The 20,099-nt window shown below is 40.6% G+C and overlaps 1 protein-coding gene across 7 annotated transcripts in view; it reads right to left on the bottom strand.

Moving 5' to 3' along the window:
• Positions 1-20,099, bottom strand: part of FAM168A (family with sequence similarity 168 member A) — a 202,341-nt gene that overhangs the window by 54,568 nt on the left and 127,674 nt on the right. For all 7 annotated transcript variants that reach the window (XM_027562958.1, XM_027562954.1, XM_027562955.1 and 4 more), the window contains one exon: positions 13,141-13,228. In XM_027562958.1, coding sequence (XP_027418759.1) covers positions 13,141-13,210 — 70 coding nt within the window. In that variant the 5' untranslated portion in view covers positions 13,211-13,228. The remainder of the gene's footprint in view (positions 1-13,140; positions 13,229-20,099) is intronic.

Below are 20,099 nucleotides of genomic sequence, written 5' to 3'. Positions count from 1 at the left end.
CTCTCCTTTTCTCCTTTGCCTTTCGCGTCTTTTCTTTTCTCAGCTATTTGTAAGGCCTCCTCAGACAACCATTTTGCCTTTTTGTATTTCTTTTTCTTAGGGATGGTCTTGATTTCTGCCTCCTGTACAATGTCACGAACCTCTGTCCATAGTTCTTCTTGCACTCTGTCGATCAGATATAATCCCTTGAATCTATTTCTTACTTCAACTGTATAAACAGTTGATCAGATATAATCCCTTGAATCTATTTTCTTTACTTCAACTGTATAAACATAAAGGATTTGATTTAGGTCATATGTGAATGGTCCAGTGGTTTTCCCTACTTTTTTCAATTTAAGTCTGAATTTGGCAATAAGGAGTTCATGGTCTCAGCCACAGTCAGCTCCCAGTCTTGCTTTTGCAAACTGGATATAGATTCTCCCTCTTTGGCTGCAAAGAATACAATCAATCTGATTTTGGTATTGATCATCTGGTGATGTCCATGTGTAGAGTCTTCTCTTGGGTTGTTGGAAGAGGGTGTTTGCTGTGACCAGTGCATTCTCTTGGCAAAACTCTGTTAGCCTTTGACCTGCTTCGTTTTGTACTCCAAGGCCAAATTTGCCTGTTACTCCAGGTATCTCTTGACTTCCTACTTTTGCATTCCAGTCCCCTATAATGAAAAGGACATTTTTGGGGGTGTTAGTTCTAGAAGGTCTTGTAGGTCTTCATAGAACCATTCAACTTTAGCTTCTTCAGCATTATTGGTTGGGGCACAGATGTGGATTACCGTGATATTGAATGGTTTGCCTTAGAAACAAACAGAGATCATTCTGTCGTTTTTGAGATTGCATCCAAGTACTGCATTTTGGATTCTTTTGCTGACTATGACGGCTACTCCATTTCTTCTAATTAAATTTCTAGAAGAAACTTAATATAAATACTATACTAAATATCATTCAGGGCTAAGTACAATTTAACATAAGTATTAAATTATGCTTCCATTAACTACGAATCATAATAGGGGTTTCCCTAGTGACTCAGACCATAAAGAATCTTCCTGCAATGCAAAAGACCCATGTTCGATTCCTGGGTCGGGAAGATCCTCTGGAGAAGGGAATGCCTACCCACTCCAGTATTCTTGGCTGGAGGATCCCATGGACAGAGGAGCCTGCTGGGCTATAGTCCATGGGGTCACAAAGAGTCGAACATGACTGAGAGACTAAGCACACATACACACAGGAATCATCATAAACAACTAATAGAAAATTAAATTGCATGAACTTATTTAGTGAGAAAAGGGAACGAACTCACATGGCTTATCCTTAATCTCTTTCAGGAGGATCCTTGTGTAAAGGCTTTCTATAGTTTCCTATTGGTCTTGCCCAAGAACATCAGGAGCCCTAGGGCAAGAAGACCTGGACTGACAGAGTCGCTGCAGGAGAGGGTTCTGAGTAAGGGTACTGAGCTCACCTCACCTTCCTTGTATCTCAACCTTTCATTAAGGCCAGGGATTCCAAGAAGGGGCATAGAAAACTGTGTTCAAGAAGAGGCAAAAGAAATAGATTAAGGGTTTGAGGTAGCCAGTTGCTTTATAATGAAAGAGAGCTAAAGAAAATTTATAGATTAATGCCCAGAATGTTAGAACTGGAAGGGAAATTGCTGAACAACTCATGTAAGTTCCTCATAGCCTGGATAGGAAGTGAAAGCAAGACTCTCCCAGTGTCTTGCAGTTATTAGCAGCAGAACCAGACCTGGAACTGAGAACTCCACCTTGTGCTTCAAGACCTAGTTTCATGCTTAACCTCTGAGAAGGCTTTCCTGATAACAACCTCTGAAGAGTTATGGTCCTTCCCCTATGTCCACTTTACTCCACAGCAGTTTGTAAGTACATCCATTTATTATGTTAAGTTCTTGGAATAGAGTGGCACATCCCTCTGAGACAGCATGTCTCACTACTGCAACTACTTCCTTACTTTTGTCTTTTTTCTCCTTACAATCTGTGCTGGTTAAGGTAGGAAGTCCATGGAGAGGTAACATACACAAAGGTCACAGTCATTGCATGTATGTGTCTTCACAAAATTGATAATCTTACAATTTGAAGAATAGAGTATATAAGAAACTGGAAGGTCAGAGTTCATCCTGACCAGCTCATTTACCTCCCTCTGCGTGTGGCAGGAGAACCCTCCCTTCAAACAAAATCTCACCTGGAAGCTTATATATAAAATAGGCCTGAGCAGACATTTACTAGAGGGGAAGGTGAAAGTGAAAGTGAAGTTGTGTCCGACTCTTCGCGACCCCACGGACTGTAGCCCACCAGGCTCCTCCATCCATGGGATTTTCCAGGCAAGAGTACTGGAGTGGCCATTGTGCCATTGCCTTCTCCACTAGAGGGGAAGAGAACACCTATTTTGCTTAACTCTGCCCTTTACTAGCTTCTAAGGCATCTTGAGAAGCAACCGCCTCATTTTAAGAAACTTATTTTATTATTATTTTATTGAAATACAGTATATAAGTTACAAGTGTACAATATAGTGAATCATAATTTTTAAAGTTATAGTTCATTTATAGTTATTATAAAATATTGGCTATATTTCCCATGTTGTACAAAATATCCTTAACCTCCTCATTTTGTTTTATTTTGGAAAAAGCAAGCTGAGCCAAAATAAAGAACTTTTAATTTCAGCCTCCTCTCATTCAGGATGTGATACAGGTCAGAGAAGTCTTTGGAGCCTAGGAAAACTGTAATGAAATCCTCTATGACCCTGGAACGGAGAAGGCAGTGGCACCCCACTCCAGTACTCTTGCCTGGAAAATCCCATGGACGGAGGAGCCTGGTAGGCTGCAGCCCATGGGGTCACTAAGAGTTGGACACAACTGAGCGACTTCACTTTTAATTTTCACTTTCCTGCATTGGAGAAGGAAATGGCAACCCACTCCAGTGTTCTTGCCTGGAGAATCCCAGGGACAGGGGAGCTTGGTGGGCTGCCGTCTATGGGGTCACACAGAGTTGGACACAACTGAAGTGACTTAGCAGCAGCAGCAGCATGACCCTGGAAAAGTCATTTAACCTCCCTGCATCAGTTTTTTCATCTATAAAACTCAACAGTATTGTCCATCTTGTGAGATATTAGGAGGCTTAAATGAGATGAACTATAAAGCACCCAGCTCATATATCTTGTTACTCAATAAATAGTTACTAATAGAACTACTATTATTAGATTCAAGGATGGAACCTGGTGTTCCCCAGAGCTCTGTCTAGCAATCCTGCTGCCAATCCAAAAAGTATCAGCAGTGTAAAGAAGTAAGGGCTAGTACCCTGGAAGGTGGCAAGTGTTAGTCACTCAGTTGTGTCTGACTCTTTGTGACCCTGACCCCATGGACTGTGGCCCACCAGGCTCCTCTGTCCATGAAATCCTGCAGGCAAGAATACTGGAGTGGGTTGTTATTCCCTTCTCCAGGGGATCTTCCTGACCCAGGGATTGAATCTGGGTCTCCTGCACTGCAGGCAGATTCTTTACCATCTGAGCCACCAAGAAAGCAAAGCAAGTCTGAAATACCTTAAAGCAAAACCTTAAATTGAATCTCCCCAGGCATAAGAAAGCACCTAAATCTTGATTCAAAGCTCTCAGCATGCTAATGAATAAAGATTTTTTTTCACCAGGGTAGAAGATAGGAAACCAACTGAGCTATAGGACAATATTTCCATCATTTAACAGAAATATGCCAATGACTGAACACATTGTTGTTACCTCAGCTATTTCTGAGAATCTGTCACTGTGAACAAACACATGGAAAGCACATGTCACCCACCATCAAGCAGGACAATGCTATTTTTTATTTGCCAAGAATACTGGAAGTATTAGGACCTTACCTGGAAAAGAAAAAAAAAAATCCTTTCCTGATACTTTCTTTTATGCAATGGTAACAAATCTTTTTTATATGACACCAGGTTTTGTTTTTAAAGGATACTTATATTGGGAGTGACATACTGAAGATGTCAGAACAGGAAGCTCCAGAAACTCATCTCTCCACCAAACCTGAACTAGCAGAAACTCTCTGTAGTAACTACTTTGGAACACCAGAGTCTAGTCAATAAACAGTTCATTTCAGTCTTTTGCCCAGCCCATGCCCTTTCCCACACTCAGACAGCAGTGACAGTGAAGCCCTGAGTTGCTGGTATGGCCTGCTGGAGCTAGGGTTGGCCATAAGAACCTTGTTCCTCCACAGGGTTTGTTTATGTGTTTGATTGCTCATAGCTGCTTTTGCTGGCTGAGGGACCAGCACAGAGGCTGACAGCCATGGTTCAGCATCCAAGGGCTAAAGTTTATTTCACAGGATTTAAGGAGACAAATGTTGAATGGAATAAACAAAATGTGGCATAAATGAACTGTTTCCCAGCTATCGAAAGGAATGAATTCTGATATATGCTACAACATGGATGAACCCTGAAAATATTATACTAAGTGACATAAGCCAAATAAAAGGACAAATATTGTATGATTCCACTCTTGTGATATCTAAAATAGGGAAATTAAGGAGGCAGAAACTAGATTAGAGGTTACCAGAGGCTAGAGGGAAGGGAAAGGGAGAATTATCATTTCATGGATACAGAATTTCTGTTTGGGGTGATGAAAAAGTTCTGGAAATAATATGTTTATACAACATTATGAAAGAACTTAATGCCTCTAAACTGTACACTTAAAATTGGTTAAAATGGTAAATTTTATGTATATTTTGCCACAATAAAGTAAAAAAATTATTTTCTTTTACATATGCCTATTTTTCACTCAACAATTACAAGCTATAAAACCTTGGAAAAATTAACATAGTTGAACCTTATTCCCTCATATGTAATAGCTCTTCCTTGTACAGTTATCATGAGAATTGAAGACAATGTTTATAAAGTGCCCAGTACTCCATTTGTTAGTCATTAATGGTAGTTATTTAGAGGAGGAAATGGCAACCCACTTCAGTATTCTTGCTGGAAAATTCCATGAAAAGAGGAGCTTGGCAGGCTACAGTCCATGGAGTCACAGAGTCACAAAGAGTTGGACATGACTAAGTGCACACACAATGCTAGTTATTACTATAAAATAATTACCTACAGCAACAGTAATTTATAATTAACATAAACGTAATAACAATTCAAAAAATATTTAATGAGTAACTAACTGCCTGCTGTCTTCTAGGCACAGGAGGTTCCTAACATTCATCCTCAAGGAGTTCTCAGTCTAGGAGACATGAAAAAAAATGAACAGGAGAACAGGGAGCCAAGAGGACAGGGAATAACCCAACACCAACACTTCTTTCTTTGGGCAAAAACACTGCTTTCTTTCCTACCAATTATCTTGTGATCCAAGAAAGCAGATCAGTTACAAGCAAAGAGAAAATTAGTTTAATGCACATGATTCTTGTCCAGACAAGATTTAATCCATTTGCTTTTTGTACTGACATCACACATAATGTATCAGAGGCAGACATATTGCTTATGTTCCCTTTAAAACCCAGAGAGCACTTGCCTGACAGCCTGGTGGAGTGGGAAGAACAACTGGAATTAGATTTAGAGTCCAGTAGACTTAAGCTCTGGTTTTAGCACTGCCACTTAAAAGCGATAAAAACCTATACACATTTATTGATCTTTCTTAGACTTTCATCTGTAAAATGAATATTTTAATAAAAACTTCTACCTCATACAACTGTTATAAAGATTCAATGAAATTACAAATGGTAAAGTTGTAAAGTATTTTACTTCTTATCTATTATTACATGGGGTTCTGTGGACCTTGTTTTCTTAAGCTTCAGAGAAAATTTGGCATTGGAGAGTTAAATTTTTTCTTCCAGTTTTGTTGAGATATAATTGACATACAGCACTGTATAAGTTTAAGGTGTACAGAATAATATTTGACTTATATACATCATGAAGTGGTTACATGATAAGTTTAGTGGGCATCCATCATCTCATATGTATACAAAATTAAAGAAATGGAAAAAATTTTTTTCTATTCTTTTTAAAAATATTTATTTATTTGACTGTGTGGATCTTAGTTTTGGCATGTGGGATCTCCCCTGACCAGGGATTGAACCTGGGTTCCCTGCATTGGGAGTGAGGAGTCTTAGCCACTGGACCACCAGCGAAGTCCTGAAAATATATTTTTTATTTGTTTTTTTTTTTTTGGAATGGAGAAAACTGGGGCTTGGGGGCTCTGCCATGTATTATGACCTTGGGAAAACTGATCTTCAGTCACTTCGTCTGGAAAATAAGGGCTATCTCACCAGACTTGTTATAAGAAATAAATACGAGGGGAAAAAAACCATAATAGTTATTTCCAAAGACCAAAGTACAAATGTCAGTCTTAAAACCTCCACCAGATAGTCCTTACAGAGGAGTAAAACGTGCAGGGCCGGGTCACTGCAAAGAAAGATTTTTTTTTTAACCCTCAGATTATTTCATTGTATTTTCAGGCTATCAGCTTACTTATTAAGGTCCTCTAGCTGACAAACTGCCATGTCAAATACAAATCTGGGGACTTCTCTGGTAGCCCAGAGGTTAAGATTCCATGCTTACATTGCAGTGGGCACGGGTTTGATCCCTGGTTGGGAAATTAAGATCCTACATTCCATGTAGCATAGCCAAAATAAATCAATTAAAAGACATTTTTTAAAAAATCGGCTTCTTGAACTGAGTAATTTTTTTTTTTTTTTTTTTTTTAAAGAAAGCATTCTAGAGGGGGAAAAAAACTGGTGGAAAATGCTAGTAAAGTCTGAACATACCAATTTCCTAGCTTTGCAACCTTGAAGGCCATGTCTTTTGTGGGGAGGGGTAAATGACATATTGAACATGTTTGCTGTATACTGAAGCCAAGAAATTCATTTAGGGCTCAGCACAGGAGTGGGGAGAGCATGTGAGCTGGTGTGGCCCAGCAAAAGATGGGGAAATGGCCAGGAAAGGATGTAGAGAAGGAAGGTTTTCAAGGATAAAACCTTGGTTGCTCTTTGTGGTAGTGAGACAATGAATATATAGACCCAGGATGGGTAGACTTTAGGTACCAGCCTAGCTTCAATACTTTCCTCAACAGTTCTTCATTGTTTCACCTATAAAATGATGAGTTAGTGTAAGGGGGTCCATCTGTTCTCACACTTCAGAACTCTTTTCTAACTGGGTTTTTGAAATTCTACTACATGTCAATGGTTTGGCCCCATTAAATTTATTACTCCCAGCTGTCTTGTAAAGGTGGCATTCACAGTCCTTTTTCTTTTTGCAAAGGATATACTGAAGCCCAGAAAGGTTAATAATTTATCTGATGTCACATAGTTTTTAAGTGGCAGAATCAGGTCTATAATCTAAGTCACTAACCCCATATCCCATATTCTCTTCCCTATATGGTATACTCATTGCTGTGCACTGTGATAACCATTAACTGAGCATCAGTGATGAGCACGGTGCCAGAGGCTTTATAAACATTCTCATGGACCGGTGAACCAGCCATCTGTATAGATCATTATCCCATTTTACAGTTGAGGAAACTGGGATTCAGAGAGGTTAAATAACTTGCTCAAGCTTGCACAGTTCATTAGTGGCAGAACCTAGATTCTACTCCAGATCTGACAGAAGCCAAAACCTGTCCTCTCCTCAGCACATATACCAGGCCTCTAGTGACACTTGGACACTCTCACCATTAGAACATTTTAAGAAAAGAAGAGAAAAAGGAAAAAAACAGAAAAGTAGACAATGTTTAGATCTTAACTACACTTCAAACTTCTAGCAGAGAAACATTTCTGAGACCTTTCAGAAAAAGAAATGTCTCAGTCTGTAAAGAGCCCATTTTCATGGTCAATCCATGTAAAGCATATTCAAGTGTTCACTGTACTTACTATCTTTATTGTAAGCTGGAGCTGCCACAACAAAATAACACAGATTGGGTGGTTTAAACAACAGACATTTCTTTCTCACAGTTCTGGAGGCTGAAAGTATGTGGATCAGGGTGCCAGTCTGGCTGAGTTCTAGTGAGGGCTCTCTCTCCGTGGCTTGCTAATGGCAGCTCTCTTGCTGTGCCCTTCTGAGGCAGGAGAGAAATACCCAACCTCAGCCCCCACCACCAGGATAAAGCAACTGGAAATTCATTTCCTATAGACCAAAACTCCAGAACAAGAATAGCAGGACAATTAAGGGAGAAGGCTGGGCCCTGCCAAGATCATGTATTTCTCATTCTCAAAGTCAGAAGACCTCTTGGACTACACATGTGCAGAAAGGTTCCTTGGCGGTCAAAGAGGAATACTGTCAAGGGATGCGTGCACACACATGGGAGGATCCTGAGATATACCAAATATGGACTGTGAGCCAGGAAAAATCAAAATGATTGGCCAAAGGAAACGGGAAGAAATGCTCCATAAAAGTAATTCAAACTGAGGGTGCAACTCAGCAAGTCAGGGAGTCTCCCTCTGAGTCTGCCCATGTGTCTATCCACACACACTGTACTCTTTTTCCTCTTAATAAATACTTCACTTGCTTCACTACTTCCTCTCTTTGTGGAAAATCTTTTCTGCAAAGTCAAAGGGCCAGGGCCCTTGTCGCTGACCACTGCCTAGTGGCTAGGATCTGGTACTTTTACCACCATGACCTGGCCTCAATCTCTGGCTGGAAACCAAAGCCCTGCTACAAGCTGTTGCAGGCCAAGGCCACCCAAGATCACTCCCATAGCAGAGAGAGAACTCTGGTGTCTCCTCCTCTTCTTATAAAGGTACTAATCCTACTGTGAAGGCCCTCCTCTCATGACCTCATCTAAACCTAATTATCTCCCAAAGGCTCCATCTCCAAATACCATCACATTGCGGGGCCAGGGTTTCAATGTATGAATTTGGGGGGACATAAACACTCAGTCTACAACACTACCTATATTTTCAGTCTTTTAAAGTATATGAACAGATTATATTCTTTAAATTAACTTTTCCAAGATGTGCAAGGAGCTAGTTATAACCACTTCATAGGATTACTACAAATATAAAAATAGTCTGTAAAACACTGAGCTCAATTTTTGGCACATATTAAGTGCGCGGTAAAGGAGCTTTAAAAAGGAGATATAAAGAGACAGAGAACTGTCAACTGGCTAGAAGACAGCTGTTTACTGGAATACACTATTGCTGTGATACTGTGATTTATAAAAAGCATATATTTAGTCTTCATCCCTGTTCCTGGCACAGGGTTCCTAAAAACCTGTGAAATTTTCCTAAGTGATAAGAGCAATAAAGATGCCTTTTCTTGGGGGGGGGGGGGGGTCCATGCTATGCTATGGGATCTTACATCCCAACAGGAGGAGAGGGACTGCAGGTTGAATCAAACTCCAATGGTCAATCATACCTATACACCTAAAGAAAGAAAGAAAGCAAAAGTCCCTCAGTTGTGTCTGACTTATTGCAACCCCATGGACTATACATATAGTCCATGGAATTCTCCAGGCCAGAATACTGAAGTGGGTAGCCTTTCCCTTCTCCAGGGGATCCTCGCAACCCAGGGATCAAACCCAGGTCTCCCGCATGGCAGGCAGACTCTTTACCAGCTGAGCCACAAGCGAAGCCCAATAATACTGGAGTGGGTAGCCTATCCCCTCTCCAGTGGATCTTCTGCATTGCTGGTGGATTCTTTATCAACTGAGCTATCAAAAATCAAAAAGGACAAAGTTCAGAGAGCTTCTAGGTTGGTGAACACCTAGAGGTACAGGGAGAGTGGCGCTCTCTAGAGGATCCACATTCCTTTCTGTATTCATTGTTTTGCATCTCTTCCATCTGCCTGTTCCTGAGTTACATCCTTTTATAATAAACCAATAATCTAGTGAATAAATTATTTTCCTAAGTTCTGTGAGCTGCTCTGGCAATTAATTGAACCCAGGGAGGGAGTTATAGGAACCTCAGATTTACAGCCAGTCGGTCAGAAGCACAGGTCACAACCTGGACCTGTGATTGGCATCTGAAATGAGGACAGTTTTATGGGACTGAGCTCTCAACCTGTGGAATCTGACATTATCTCCAAGTAGACAGTGTCAGAATTGAGTTGAATTGTGTCAGAATTGAGTTGAATTGCAGGACACCCTGCTGGTGTCAGAGAATAGCTTGGTGTGGGGAAAGAATCCACACATTGGAATTGGTGTCAGAATTGTAACTGCAAAGCTGTATTTTATTTCCCTATTTCAGAGGGAATTTCAAATCAAGAATTTTTCCAACTTCTCTATTCCTTGTAGCCACCACCCTTTTACCTCTGAAGCAGACAATACCACAATGGACCTGACCCTCCACTTATACTGCCCTGACTCCGAGCCTACCCCAAACTGCTATCAGGAGCTAGCTGCTTGCTCCTCAAACGTGAGGCTCCCTATTCCTAGAAACTGAAAAGACAATCCTTTCCCCTAGCTTATCATTGGAAGCAGTGAAAGAAGCACATATTTTAAGACAAATCAGCTTGCTATAACAGAAAGCATTATCACTTTGAAATCATAAAGACCCGAGTTCAAATCTTTCCTCATCCTTCAGAAGCTATATAATACTGGCCAAATAATACAACATGAATTAAACTATCAGTTACTTTAACTTAAAAGAAGAGTACTATGGAGTTTATGATTAGTAAGATTATAATTAATGAAGTACCTAGTATGTACTTGCCAAATGGTAATTAAAACTCTTTAATATAACCATTATTTTTACCAACAATAATAGTGAATGTTTATTCTAATGCATTGTATCTGACATCTGTTTTACAGGTTACCTCACTTGGATCTTTATTTCTTGCAATTTGGAAGAAAAGATAATTTGAAAATTTGCCTACTCCATAACACCTAGAAAAGCTAGATAAAAAGTATAACAAACATTTTATGTTATATAACAAATATAGGCAGACTTGAGATTTTAAGAAAGAGAAGAAATCTCCTGAGGTCAAAAAATGAAAAGGAAATTGAAAAGTAGAGAGAAAACTGGAAGCTTAGGTTAAAAAAGAAAATTTCCTTAAGAATTGAAACCTTGGCCTGTGCAAAGTTTGAATGTATTCTACTTATATGGAGTTTACACCATCTTAGTCTTGAATCTGCAGTCTTAGAATCCCAGCAGAAAAATTAAAACATAGTTCCACGCTGATAATAATCCTTGGTGATTAGTAGAAACAAAGACAATCCCCCCTCTTTCCCTGCAGAGGAGTACTAATTATCTCATTTAATTCTCACAACTATCCTATGAAATAGTATTATCCCAATTTATAAAAGAAATTCAAATTTAGAAAGGTTAAGTGATTTGTCCAAAGTCATCTTGCTATTATCCGAAAAAGCTGGGATTTGAACTTGCTTGTTGTTCATTCAGTTGAAACACATGTATCAATATGTTATACTGCTAATCTTTGTGCAAATCAATAGATAAATGCAACTGTTTCTTTCTCAGGTTTAGCAACTCAGTAAGAAGGAAGGCAGCCAGGATCACATGAAACCTGAAGGATTCCCACCTGCTCTGTCTACCAAAGCAGCTCCATCCCCTCTGGCAAAGGACTTAGGTTGCTGGAATATTCTGAACCAGGAAGAGAAAAAGCAACAGGCTCCCTGAGCTAGTGGGGCATAGGATACTGCCAAATGGATCCTGGTTACTGATATTAACGGTATTAGAATAAACATACTATAGAAGCCCAAACAGAATGTATTTACTATTGGAGTTAAGTCAGGATAATAAAGCTGTTGTGATAAACACAAACATGTGAAATTGAAAATTAATGATGACAGCTTAGTCACATCAGGCTCAATATATTCCTAAATATTATTTGGGTTGCACAGCATTCAGAAAATCCTGATTTACAAGCATAAATAGCTGAAAATGTGTTAGCACACACTGATCGTCTTGTGTATATGCAGGTTTTATAAAAATAGTTCTAAATATTTTTCAAAAATCATATCAAATATTTGAGGATTTTTGAAGCCCCAGACCCCACAATGTTCTAACAGTTGGAACAACCAGACAAAAAAGTTCTCAGAGATCCCTCTATTCTCAATCTAGAAGGCTATACAGCATACATAGTAAAGTGCAAATTTATAAAAAGAAACAAGTACGCTCCACACACCCTCTCTCCCTTCCAGGGTGAAACTCTCTATCCTCCCATCTCCAATTCTGCCACCACAACTGTTATTACTCTACTTTTTAAGCTCTATTTCCCATTCTCCCCCCCCCACCACCCCTTTCTACTCTTTAGTCCAGCTAATCTCAAGTAGACTGTACCTTGACCATACTTTCTTACCTCCAGGTGTTCATTCATACTGTTATTGTCACCTTGGATTTATTTTCATTATATTTTTTAAGGCTCATGATATACTAAGCACCATGCTAGATAATTTATATATATTTTCTCATTTACTTCCATTATGATACATCCTGCCCATTCTTAGTTATTTGTAAATAATAACCATTATTAAGTACTTACTTGGTGCCATATATTATCTGATGAGTGCCTCACACTGCTCATTTAATCCTTGTAGCAGCCCATGAAACATGGTAACACTATTGACCTCATTTTATAATGCGAACACGAGGCTCTGGAACGTTAAAAAACTTGCCCAAGGCCAGGTAAGGGAGAGAATCCCCCCTGGAAAAGTGCTGTCTGAGCTCAGAAAGAAGATGTTAAAGGATAGGGTGAAGCTGTTAGGAGACAATGGCATTCTAGATAGAGGGATGACATTCACAAAGGCAGTGCAATAGGAAAACAGCGTGGTGTGCAGTCAGGAAAGAGATCAGCCTTCAGAATCAGCAGGCCTGGTTCAAAGACCTAGCTTTGTTCTGTGAATTCACTGCAATTATATTTTTCTCATCTGTGAAATGGTGATAATAGGCTTCACCATGTATAATTAAGATTAAAGTTAAACATGATATGTAAAAGTGCCCAGTACAGGACTAGGCCTATGGTAGGTACTCAGTAATAAATAAATGTTACCTCCCTTCCTTTCCCCTAGAAGCAGTTCAATAATCCATGGTCTTAAGAACATCATTTTTATCTCCACTAAACTCCAGACATGTCTCCCTTCTACAAGTTTCCAAGCTTTACAAGGGCTTTTGGAGGTGTCGTATGCCAAAAGTCATGGAGCACCTTATGTGGTAGGGTCCTTAACCACCACTTCTCAAACTCAGAGTCATTCTCATACCACTCACCTGTGTAGGCCATGTTCTTCGGGTTGCCATAAGGAGCCCCAGGCTGCACGGGGCTATAAACAGGGTTCATTGTGGACAACTGAGAATCCTACAGAAAAACAAACAAACAAAAAGCAGCATTGATTATTGATTGCTCATTTTCCCTGACATCAGCTTCTGATCTATAATCTTCAAGTGACACAGAGAAGCAACGTAGTATAACAGAAGGAGGACTTAAAAAAAAAGGCCACTTGTTTGTACTTGGCCCTCTGCTAGACACTTTTCCCACTGTACACATGAAGATACTGAGAGGCAGAGAAGTGACACAATTGGCCTAATGTCAGCCCCAGCCTTTTGATTCTCAGCTCAGTCCTAGTCCCACTACCCCATAAATTCAGCTACCATGAGTGTACTGTGTGGCACTGGCCAAGTCTCTTCCCCTCTCTGGGCTTCAATGTCCTAACATAAAATCAATTACTTCAGGTTCTCTGCGGTCCTTTCTAATTCTAAGGATGCCTGTCTATGAGCTGGGACAGGATGCACTTCTACTGCTCACCAGGGGAGCCCCAGTGCCTGGTAATAAGCACAACAGACTGCTGGAAGAAGAGCAGCAAGTGTGTTATCCACCCTTTGCACTTACAGAAGACAAGATACATTAGTAAGCAGTTTTGGGGGAAAATGGGAATTTATTAACATTGACCATTTTAATGCAAACAAGGAAACACAGCCAAGGTCTCTTTCAAAATTTATTCAAGGGAAAGAAACAAACTTGGAAATTTGTGTGCAATAAGTATCACCTGCACAAGTGCCCTGTTAATTACCCCAATGAAGCACATTCTCCATTCTGATTAATGGAATATTAAGCTCTATTAGCCAGCCAATTTGTCCCACCTTGTTTAGGGAACCAACTCTGATACACAGGCCAACACATGTTTGAAAACGTGTCTCCAAATACATTATTTACACTTCATAAAAATCAAGCTATTTCCTCCTAACTAGGCTCACATGATAGAAAGGCAATATTTTAGGTCATTAACTTCTTCCACAGCACCTCAGGAAAGGAAACAAGTCAAATGCTGAAGACAAGCAGTTAAAGTCAACAGCTGGCTTGATGACAATTGCTCTGAGATTAATTAGCCTGTCCAGGGTTCTGGAATGAAAGGTGGAGGAAAGATGGGTTCCCAAAGAGAGGAAGGTGGGGCAAACAGGTAAAAAAGAAAATGCCATTGGTCAAATTCAGATGACAGAACTTCTTGAAATGTACCCAATGTGCAGCCCTGGCAAATCACCCCAGGGCAACAGGCTAGATTAAACTATCATCAGTTGACAAAATGAAAGTGAACAACCTGATGAAAGTTATAGGAAATATACACATTCCGGCACAAATTAAGAAAAAAACATACTCGCAGCCAGAGTTATCCAAGAACACTGCCAAGAACGTGCGTGTGTGCTCAGTTGTGTCCGACTTTGTGATACAGACTGCAGACCACCAGGCTTCTCTGTCCATGGCATTTACCAGGTAAGAATGTTGGAGTGGTTGCCATTTCCTTCTCCAGGGGATTTTCCCAACCCAGAAATCAAATCCACATCGCCTGTATCAGCAAGCAGATTCTTTACCACTGCACCATCTGGGAAGTCCACAGTCAAGTACATTCTCTCTCTTAATATAAGCACTCTCCTAGCAAGGTGCTAAGAGAATTCACAGATATTAAAATACATTGCAAACTACAAAGTGGAATGCAGATGTAAATAATGATGGTAATAGCCTTGGATCGCTCTTCTACCCAACGGGTTCTCTGTTAAATAAGCCAGGGTAAGGAAGACTGCTAAGCAGCACAACGGGTCCTATAAATATCTGAGCACTCTCCTACTGAGAAGCTACTCTGTGTTGCTGATTGGATGAAGTCTGAAATTGCTCTTCATAACCAAAGAAACTCATCAGTTTTGAAACTGGTCTCCTGCTGCTCAAAAATGAGAACCACAGCCTCAGAAGGAGACCATGCCTGAGCAGCACTCCACAACAGCGTGGACTCCAACCTCAACTAATGACTGGCAGAAATGAGATCTGCCAGGGGTTCAAAATGTGGAATAAGAATACGATAGGCAGATAGAGTTCCTGGCTTTCAAGGGAAGGTCAGCCTTTTACAACAGAATCCACACATTAATAGTTTCAGGGACAGGCTAAAAATGAGTAGGAAGATCACAAGCTCTATTATCAGGCAGATTTAGGTTCAAATTCTGGAACTGCCACATACCAAACGTGGGACCACAGGCAAGTCCACTAACTTTCCTGAGCCTCAGTTCCCTCTAGACTCAAAATGGGAAAGAATAACACATTCTTTGAAGAGTTGTTGTAGGTATTGTTTTAGAGCTAGGTTTATTGAGGTACAATTTACATGTAGTAAAACTTACTCCTTTTAGGTATACAGTTCTATGAGCTCTGAAAAATGTATATAGTTGTAGAAACACCATCACAATTAGGATACAAAGTATTTTCACCATCCCCCAAAGTTCTCTATCTTTGGGGTCAACACCCTCCCCATAAATCCTAACTGTGGCAACCTCTAATCTGTTTTCTGTTGTTGTTTTGTATACTCAAATATCAACTTTTATTGTAACAAGATGAAAAAAGTGAGGCTGAAAAATGGCAAATGAACAGTCTGAGGTCACAAAGTAAGTAAGGGACAAGGTTAAGAGTAGCACCCCAAATCAAAGACCTAAATGAGACAGATAAAAAGATAAAACTCATAGAAGAAAAAAGAAAAGATAGCAAAACCTTTACAACCTTGGATTTGGCAATGGTGTCTTTATTATGATTCTAATAGCCCCTGAGAGATCCCACCATGGAGGCAATTCAAATCTACCTACTGGGTCCTTGCCGGACACACACAGGCAGTTATGAGAAAATAAAGGCACTGACTGTCTGACTTCTATTCCTGCCAGCTGTATAGGATATTAGCTGCCACATGCTATCAATCCAACCTGATTTCACTTCTTAAGATAAGTGCCTGAGGTGTAAGTCCCATCTAGCTCCCTCTCTAGGGCTGAGTATGGAGTTGCCCCTGCTCCCTGGGGTTGAACCACAGTAAGTCTACATTACTTGTGTCAGCAAACACAACTCTGCAATAGCTTCCCATCTCATTCAAGATAAAATCCAAAGTCCTTACATGCTTCAGTCATGCCCGCCTCTGCAACCGTATGGACTGTAGCCCGCCAGGCTCCTCTGTCCATGTGATTCTCCACGCAAGAATACTGGAGTGGGTTGCCATGCCCCTCCTCCAGAAGACCCAAGCGGGATCCTCCCCACCCAGGGATCCTTCCTATGTCTCTTACATTTTCTGTACTGGCAGGCAGGTTCTTTACCACTAGTGCCACCTGGGGAGCCCCTATACAGGTCTACGAGGCCTTATATGATCTGGTCTCACATGCCCACCACTCTGGTTGCAACTCCTACTACTATCTCTTGATTTCTACACTCCAATCACAATGACATTCTTGTTCCCTGAACACACATGTATGCTTATGCCTCAGGGCCTTTGCACTTGCTCTTTCTCACACCAAAAATGCCCTTCCCCAGATATTCAAATGACATACTCCCTCACTTCATTCAGGTCTCTGCACAAATGTCACCTTGTCCGAAGTTAATTCCTTAGCCAACCTATCTAAAAATAACTCCTACTGTTATTCTCTGTCCCCAATCTCTGTTTTACTTTTCCCATTGACCTCAATCACTAACTGATATCCTTTCTTGTCTATTTGTTTATTCTTTCCCCCATTAGAGTTTTAAGTTCCATAAGAACAAGGATTCTGTTTATTTTTTCTTGTATCCCCAATACCCAAAATATTACCTAGTATATAATGGTCACTAAATGCATAGTAGGTGAATACGTAATGAACCATCCTTCATGCTTCCCTCAAAAAACAACTTTGGAATAGTTTCAAGGTGTTTGGCACTTCTTGGCATATTTCAGTTAACAACTTGGCTTCACATCTCTCCAGCATTTATTTCCAACGTTCAGAGAAGCCTCTACTGATAACTCATCTTGGGCAGTACAAGCAATGGTGAGCTGAGTGGCAGCATGATGACTAAGGAAAACAGAGAGAGGTGCTACAGACTTCCCTCCTCGTGGAGCTGGACTTCATCCCCAGACTGTTTGACAAGTAGCCTGCTGCTGCTGCCCTCAAAAATATCTGAACAATCTCTGTCAAATCAATAGCAAAATCTATGAGCACAAAATGACAAGAAAAATTTCAGGGGTGAAGAGTGAACACTTAGAAGTACCATATGCACAACAGGTTGCAGTGTTTAAAATTAATGTAGTTTACAAACTACCTATATTAGATGGTCCCCAAATTATGAGATTTCGGCTAAGATTTTTCAACTTTACACTGGTACCAAAGCAATATGCATTCAGTAGGAAAATACTTTGAATTCTGAATTTTGCTTTTCCTGGGCTAATGTATGCAGCAAAATACTCTCTCATGATATTTGGCAGCAACAGTAATAAGCTACAGCTCCCAGTCAGTCAAAGGTAAACAACCAATTTACATGTGCAACCATTCTGTATCCATATAACCATTCTGTTTTTCACTTAAAATATAGTATTTAACAAATTATATGAGATATTCAACATTACAAAATAGGCTTCGTGTTAGATGATTTCGCTCAACTGTAGGCTATTGTGTTCTGAGCATGTTTAAAGTAGGCTAGGCTAAACCATGATGTTTGGTAGGTTAGGTGCATTAAACGCATTTTCAACTTAAAATGGGTTTATTGGGATGAGATGGCTGGATGGCATCACCGACTCGATGGACATGAGTTTGAGTGAACTCTGGGAGTTGGTCATGGACAGGGAGGCCTAGCATGCTGTGATTCATGGGGTCGCAAAGAGTCGGACACGACTGAGCGACTGAACTGAACTGAACCTCATTGTAAGTTAAGAAAGATATAGTTTACAATGAGATTTTAATCACTATTTCACGTGATCCTTTGAAGTAAGCAACACAAGGATTACTAATTTCATTTGACAGATAAAGAAATTAAAGCTTACAGGTTTAATGTTTATTAAGATGGATACTATTAAAAAAAAAAAAAAAAAGATATAGTGTCTGCCCAAAGGAGGCTATGGTCTAGTTAGGGAATTTTAAAAGTTAAATAAAAATAAACATGCCAAAAATAATGAAACTTTTAAGTTCAGAGGTGGAACTTCTGGAATACCTAAATTGCTTTAACCCTCTTCCCTAAAAGCAACAATAAAACTGAACAAACTGTCAAAAACAACTATTTTGGGCCTCTGAAAATTAACCAAAGGCATACACCAAACTGAGAAATGGTTATTTAAGAAGAATTACTGAACCATATCAAGAACAGTGAGAATCTGTAGCATTTTAGGCTCAAGCTGCTTCTACCCTCTAGCCCCCAACTCCCTGGAATAATTCCATCAGGCCAGGCCAGAAGGATGACTTGCCAGAGTGGACTGATTTAATTTGACGCTGAATGTAGAAAATTTTCTCTGGATATTGCCCAGAGTCATTGTCAAAAACAACAGAGGGACAATCTGGGGAACAATAGTAAACTATTCAGGAAGGCCACTACTGCAGCTGGCCTAAGGTCGTAATACTAGTTAGGGCAGCCAACAGGCCTGCAGATAAGCCAGAAATTTTAAAGGGAGTTCTAGGGAACAAAAGATGAGACCCACTATGGGATCCCTGGTGATGTGTAAGGTTTCATACATGCTAAGGAGAAACTGGAGCAGTTCTAGGTATCTATAGACCCAATGTGCATATAAGGCCTTGAACACACTGAAAGTAAAGGCTGGAGCAGAACTGCAAAAATTGCCTGAACTTTGAATGCATTCTCCCATCAACAAACAAATCCATCAACAAAGGGTGGAAGACTTCCTGGCCTAGGACTGAAGCCAGTTATTGTTGACTACTAAACTATGCTGACCCAGGGGTGACCTTTAGGAAGCCTAGTTTAAAAATTAAAATAACATTTAACAAAATATTCCCTGGTGGTCCAGTGGCTAAGACTCCATGCTCCCAATGCAGGCGGCCTGGGTTTGATCCCTTCGTCAGGGAATTAGATCTCACATGCCACAACTAAGAGTTTGCATGCTGTTAAAGATCCTGATTGCTGTAACTAAAAGAACCCACAGCCACACACTACAAAGACAGGCGCTATGAAGTAGTCTTGTTAGGGAAAGGACACTGCCTGAAACTGCAGGTCGCCATTCCTGCAACAAATGGCGACTCTGGCAGAGACTCCTTGCTGCAACTGACATCCTGACCACTCGGGGTACTCAGGGGCCAGCTTGCCTGCCAATGGACCAGACCCAGCGGCCGCAACTGGGACCCTTTTGTCCCTGGTCTCCTCCTGACGCGGACAACTGGCCAGAGTGCCCCGACCAGTAAGGCACAAGAGACTTTATTGACCTCTCTCCCTTTCTCTCTCTCTTTCCTCTCCTCTCCCTTTTTTCTAGTCCCCTGGTCCTGGATGCAGGAATCTGGTTGAAGGGCCTCAGCCTGAGCTGAGGATTGGAGACTGATCACCTCCTCTTGGCAGAGAACGTGAATTCTGGTTCTGTTCTGGTCTGATTTCTGGTAGGGCCGAGTTCCAGTCCTCCCTTCTCTGGAGGCCCAGGGTAAAGTCCCATAATGCCTGGGTATCTGCAGGTAGCAGGAGATGTCTGTAAGGCCACCCCTTTTGCCCCCTTCTCCCACCTCCTCCCCACTCTTCTTTCAACCTGGCTTCCTTTCCTCCCTTTGAAATCTTTGAAGACCTGAGATATTTTCCTTAAAGTGTTAGTACTTGGATCTGAAGTTCTGTGTTTCTATAGGAGGTTTTCTGAGAGACTGTATTCTTGTATTTAAGGGAGTGTCTGATGAGGACTGCCAGGTTTGTATGTGTGTGTTTTAACTCTGTGTTCTGTGTTGTACTTTTTGATGGCCATTTTGCTTTGTCTGGCCACCATTTGGTT

This window comes from Bos indicus x Bos taurus, chromosome 15 (assembly GCF_003369695.1).
Source record: "Bos indicus x Bos taurus breed Angus x Brahman F1 hybrid chromosome 15, Bos_hybrid_MaternalHap_v2.0, whole genome shotgun sequence".
Taxonomy (NCBI): Eukaryota; Metazoa; Chordata; class Mammalia; order Artiodactyla; family Bovidae; genus Bos; species Bos indicus x Bos taurus.
The sequence above is the reverse complement of the archived record's forward strand: the minus strand, read 5'-3'. Positions and strand labels throughout refer to the sequence as shown.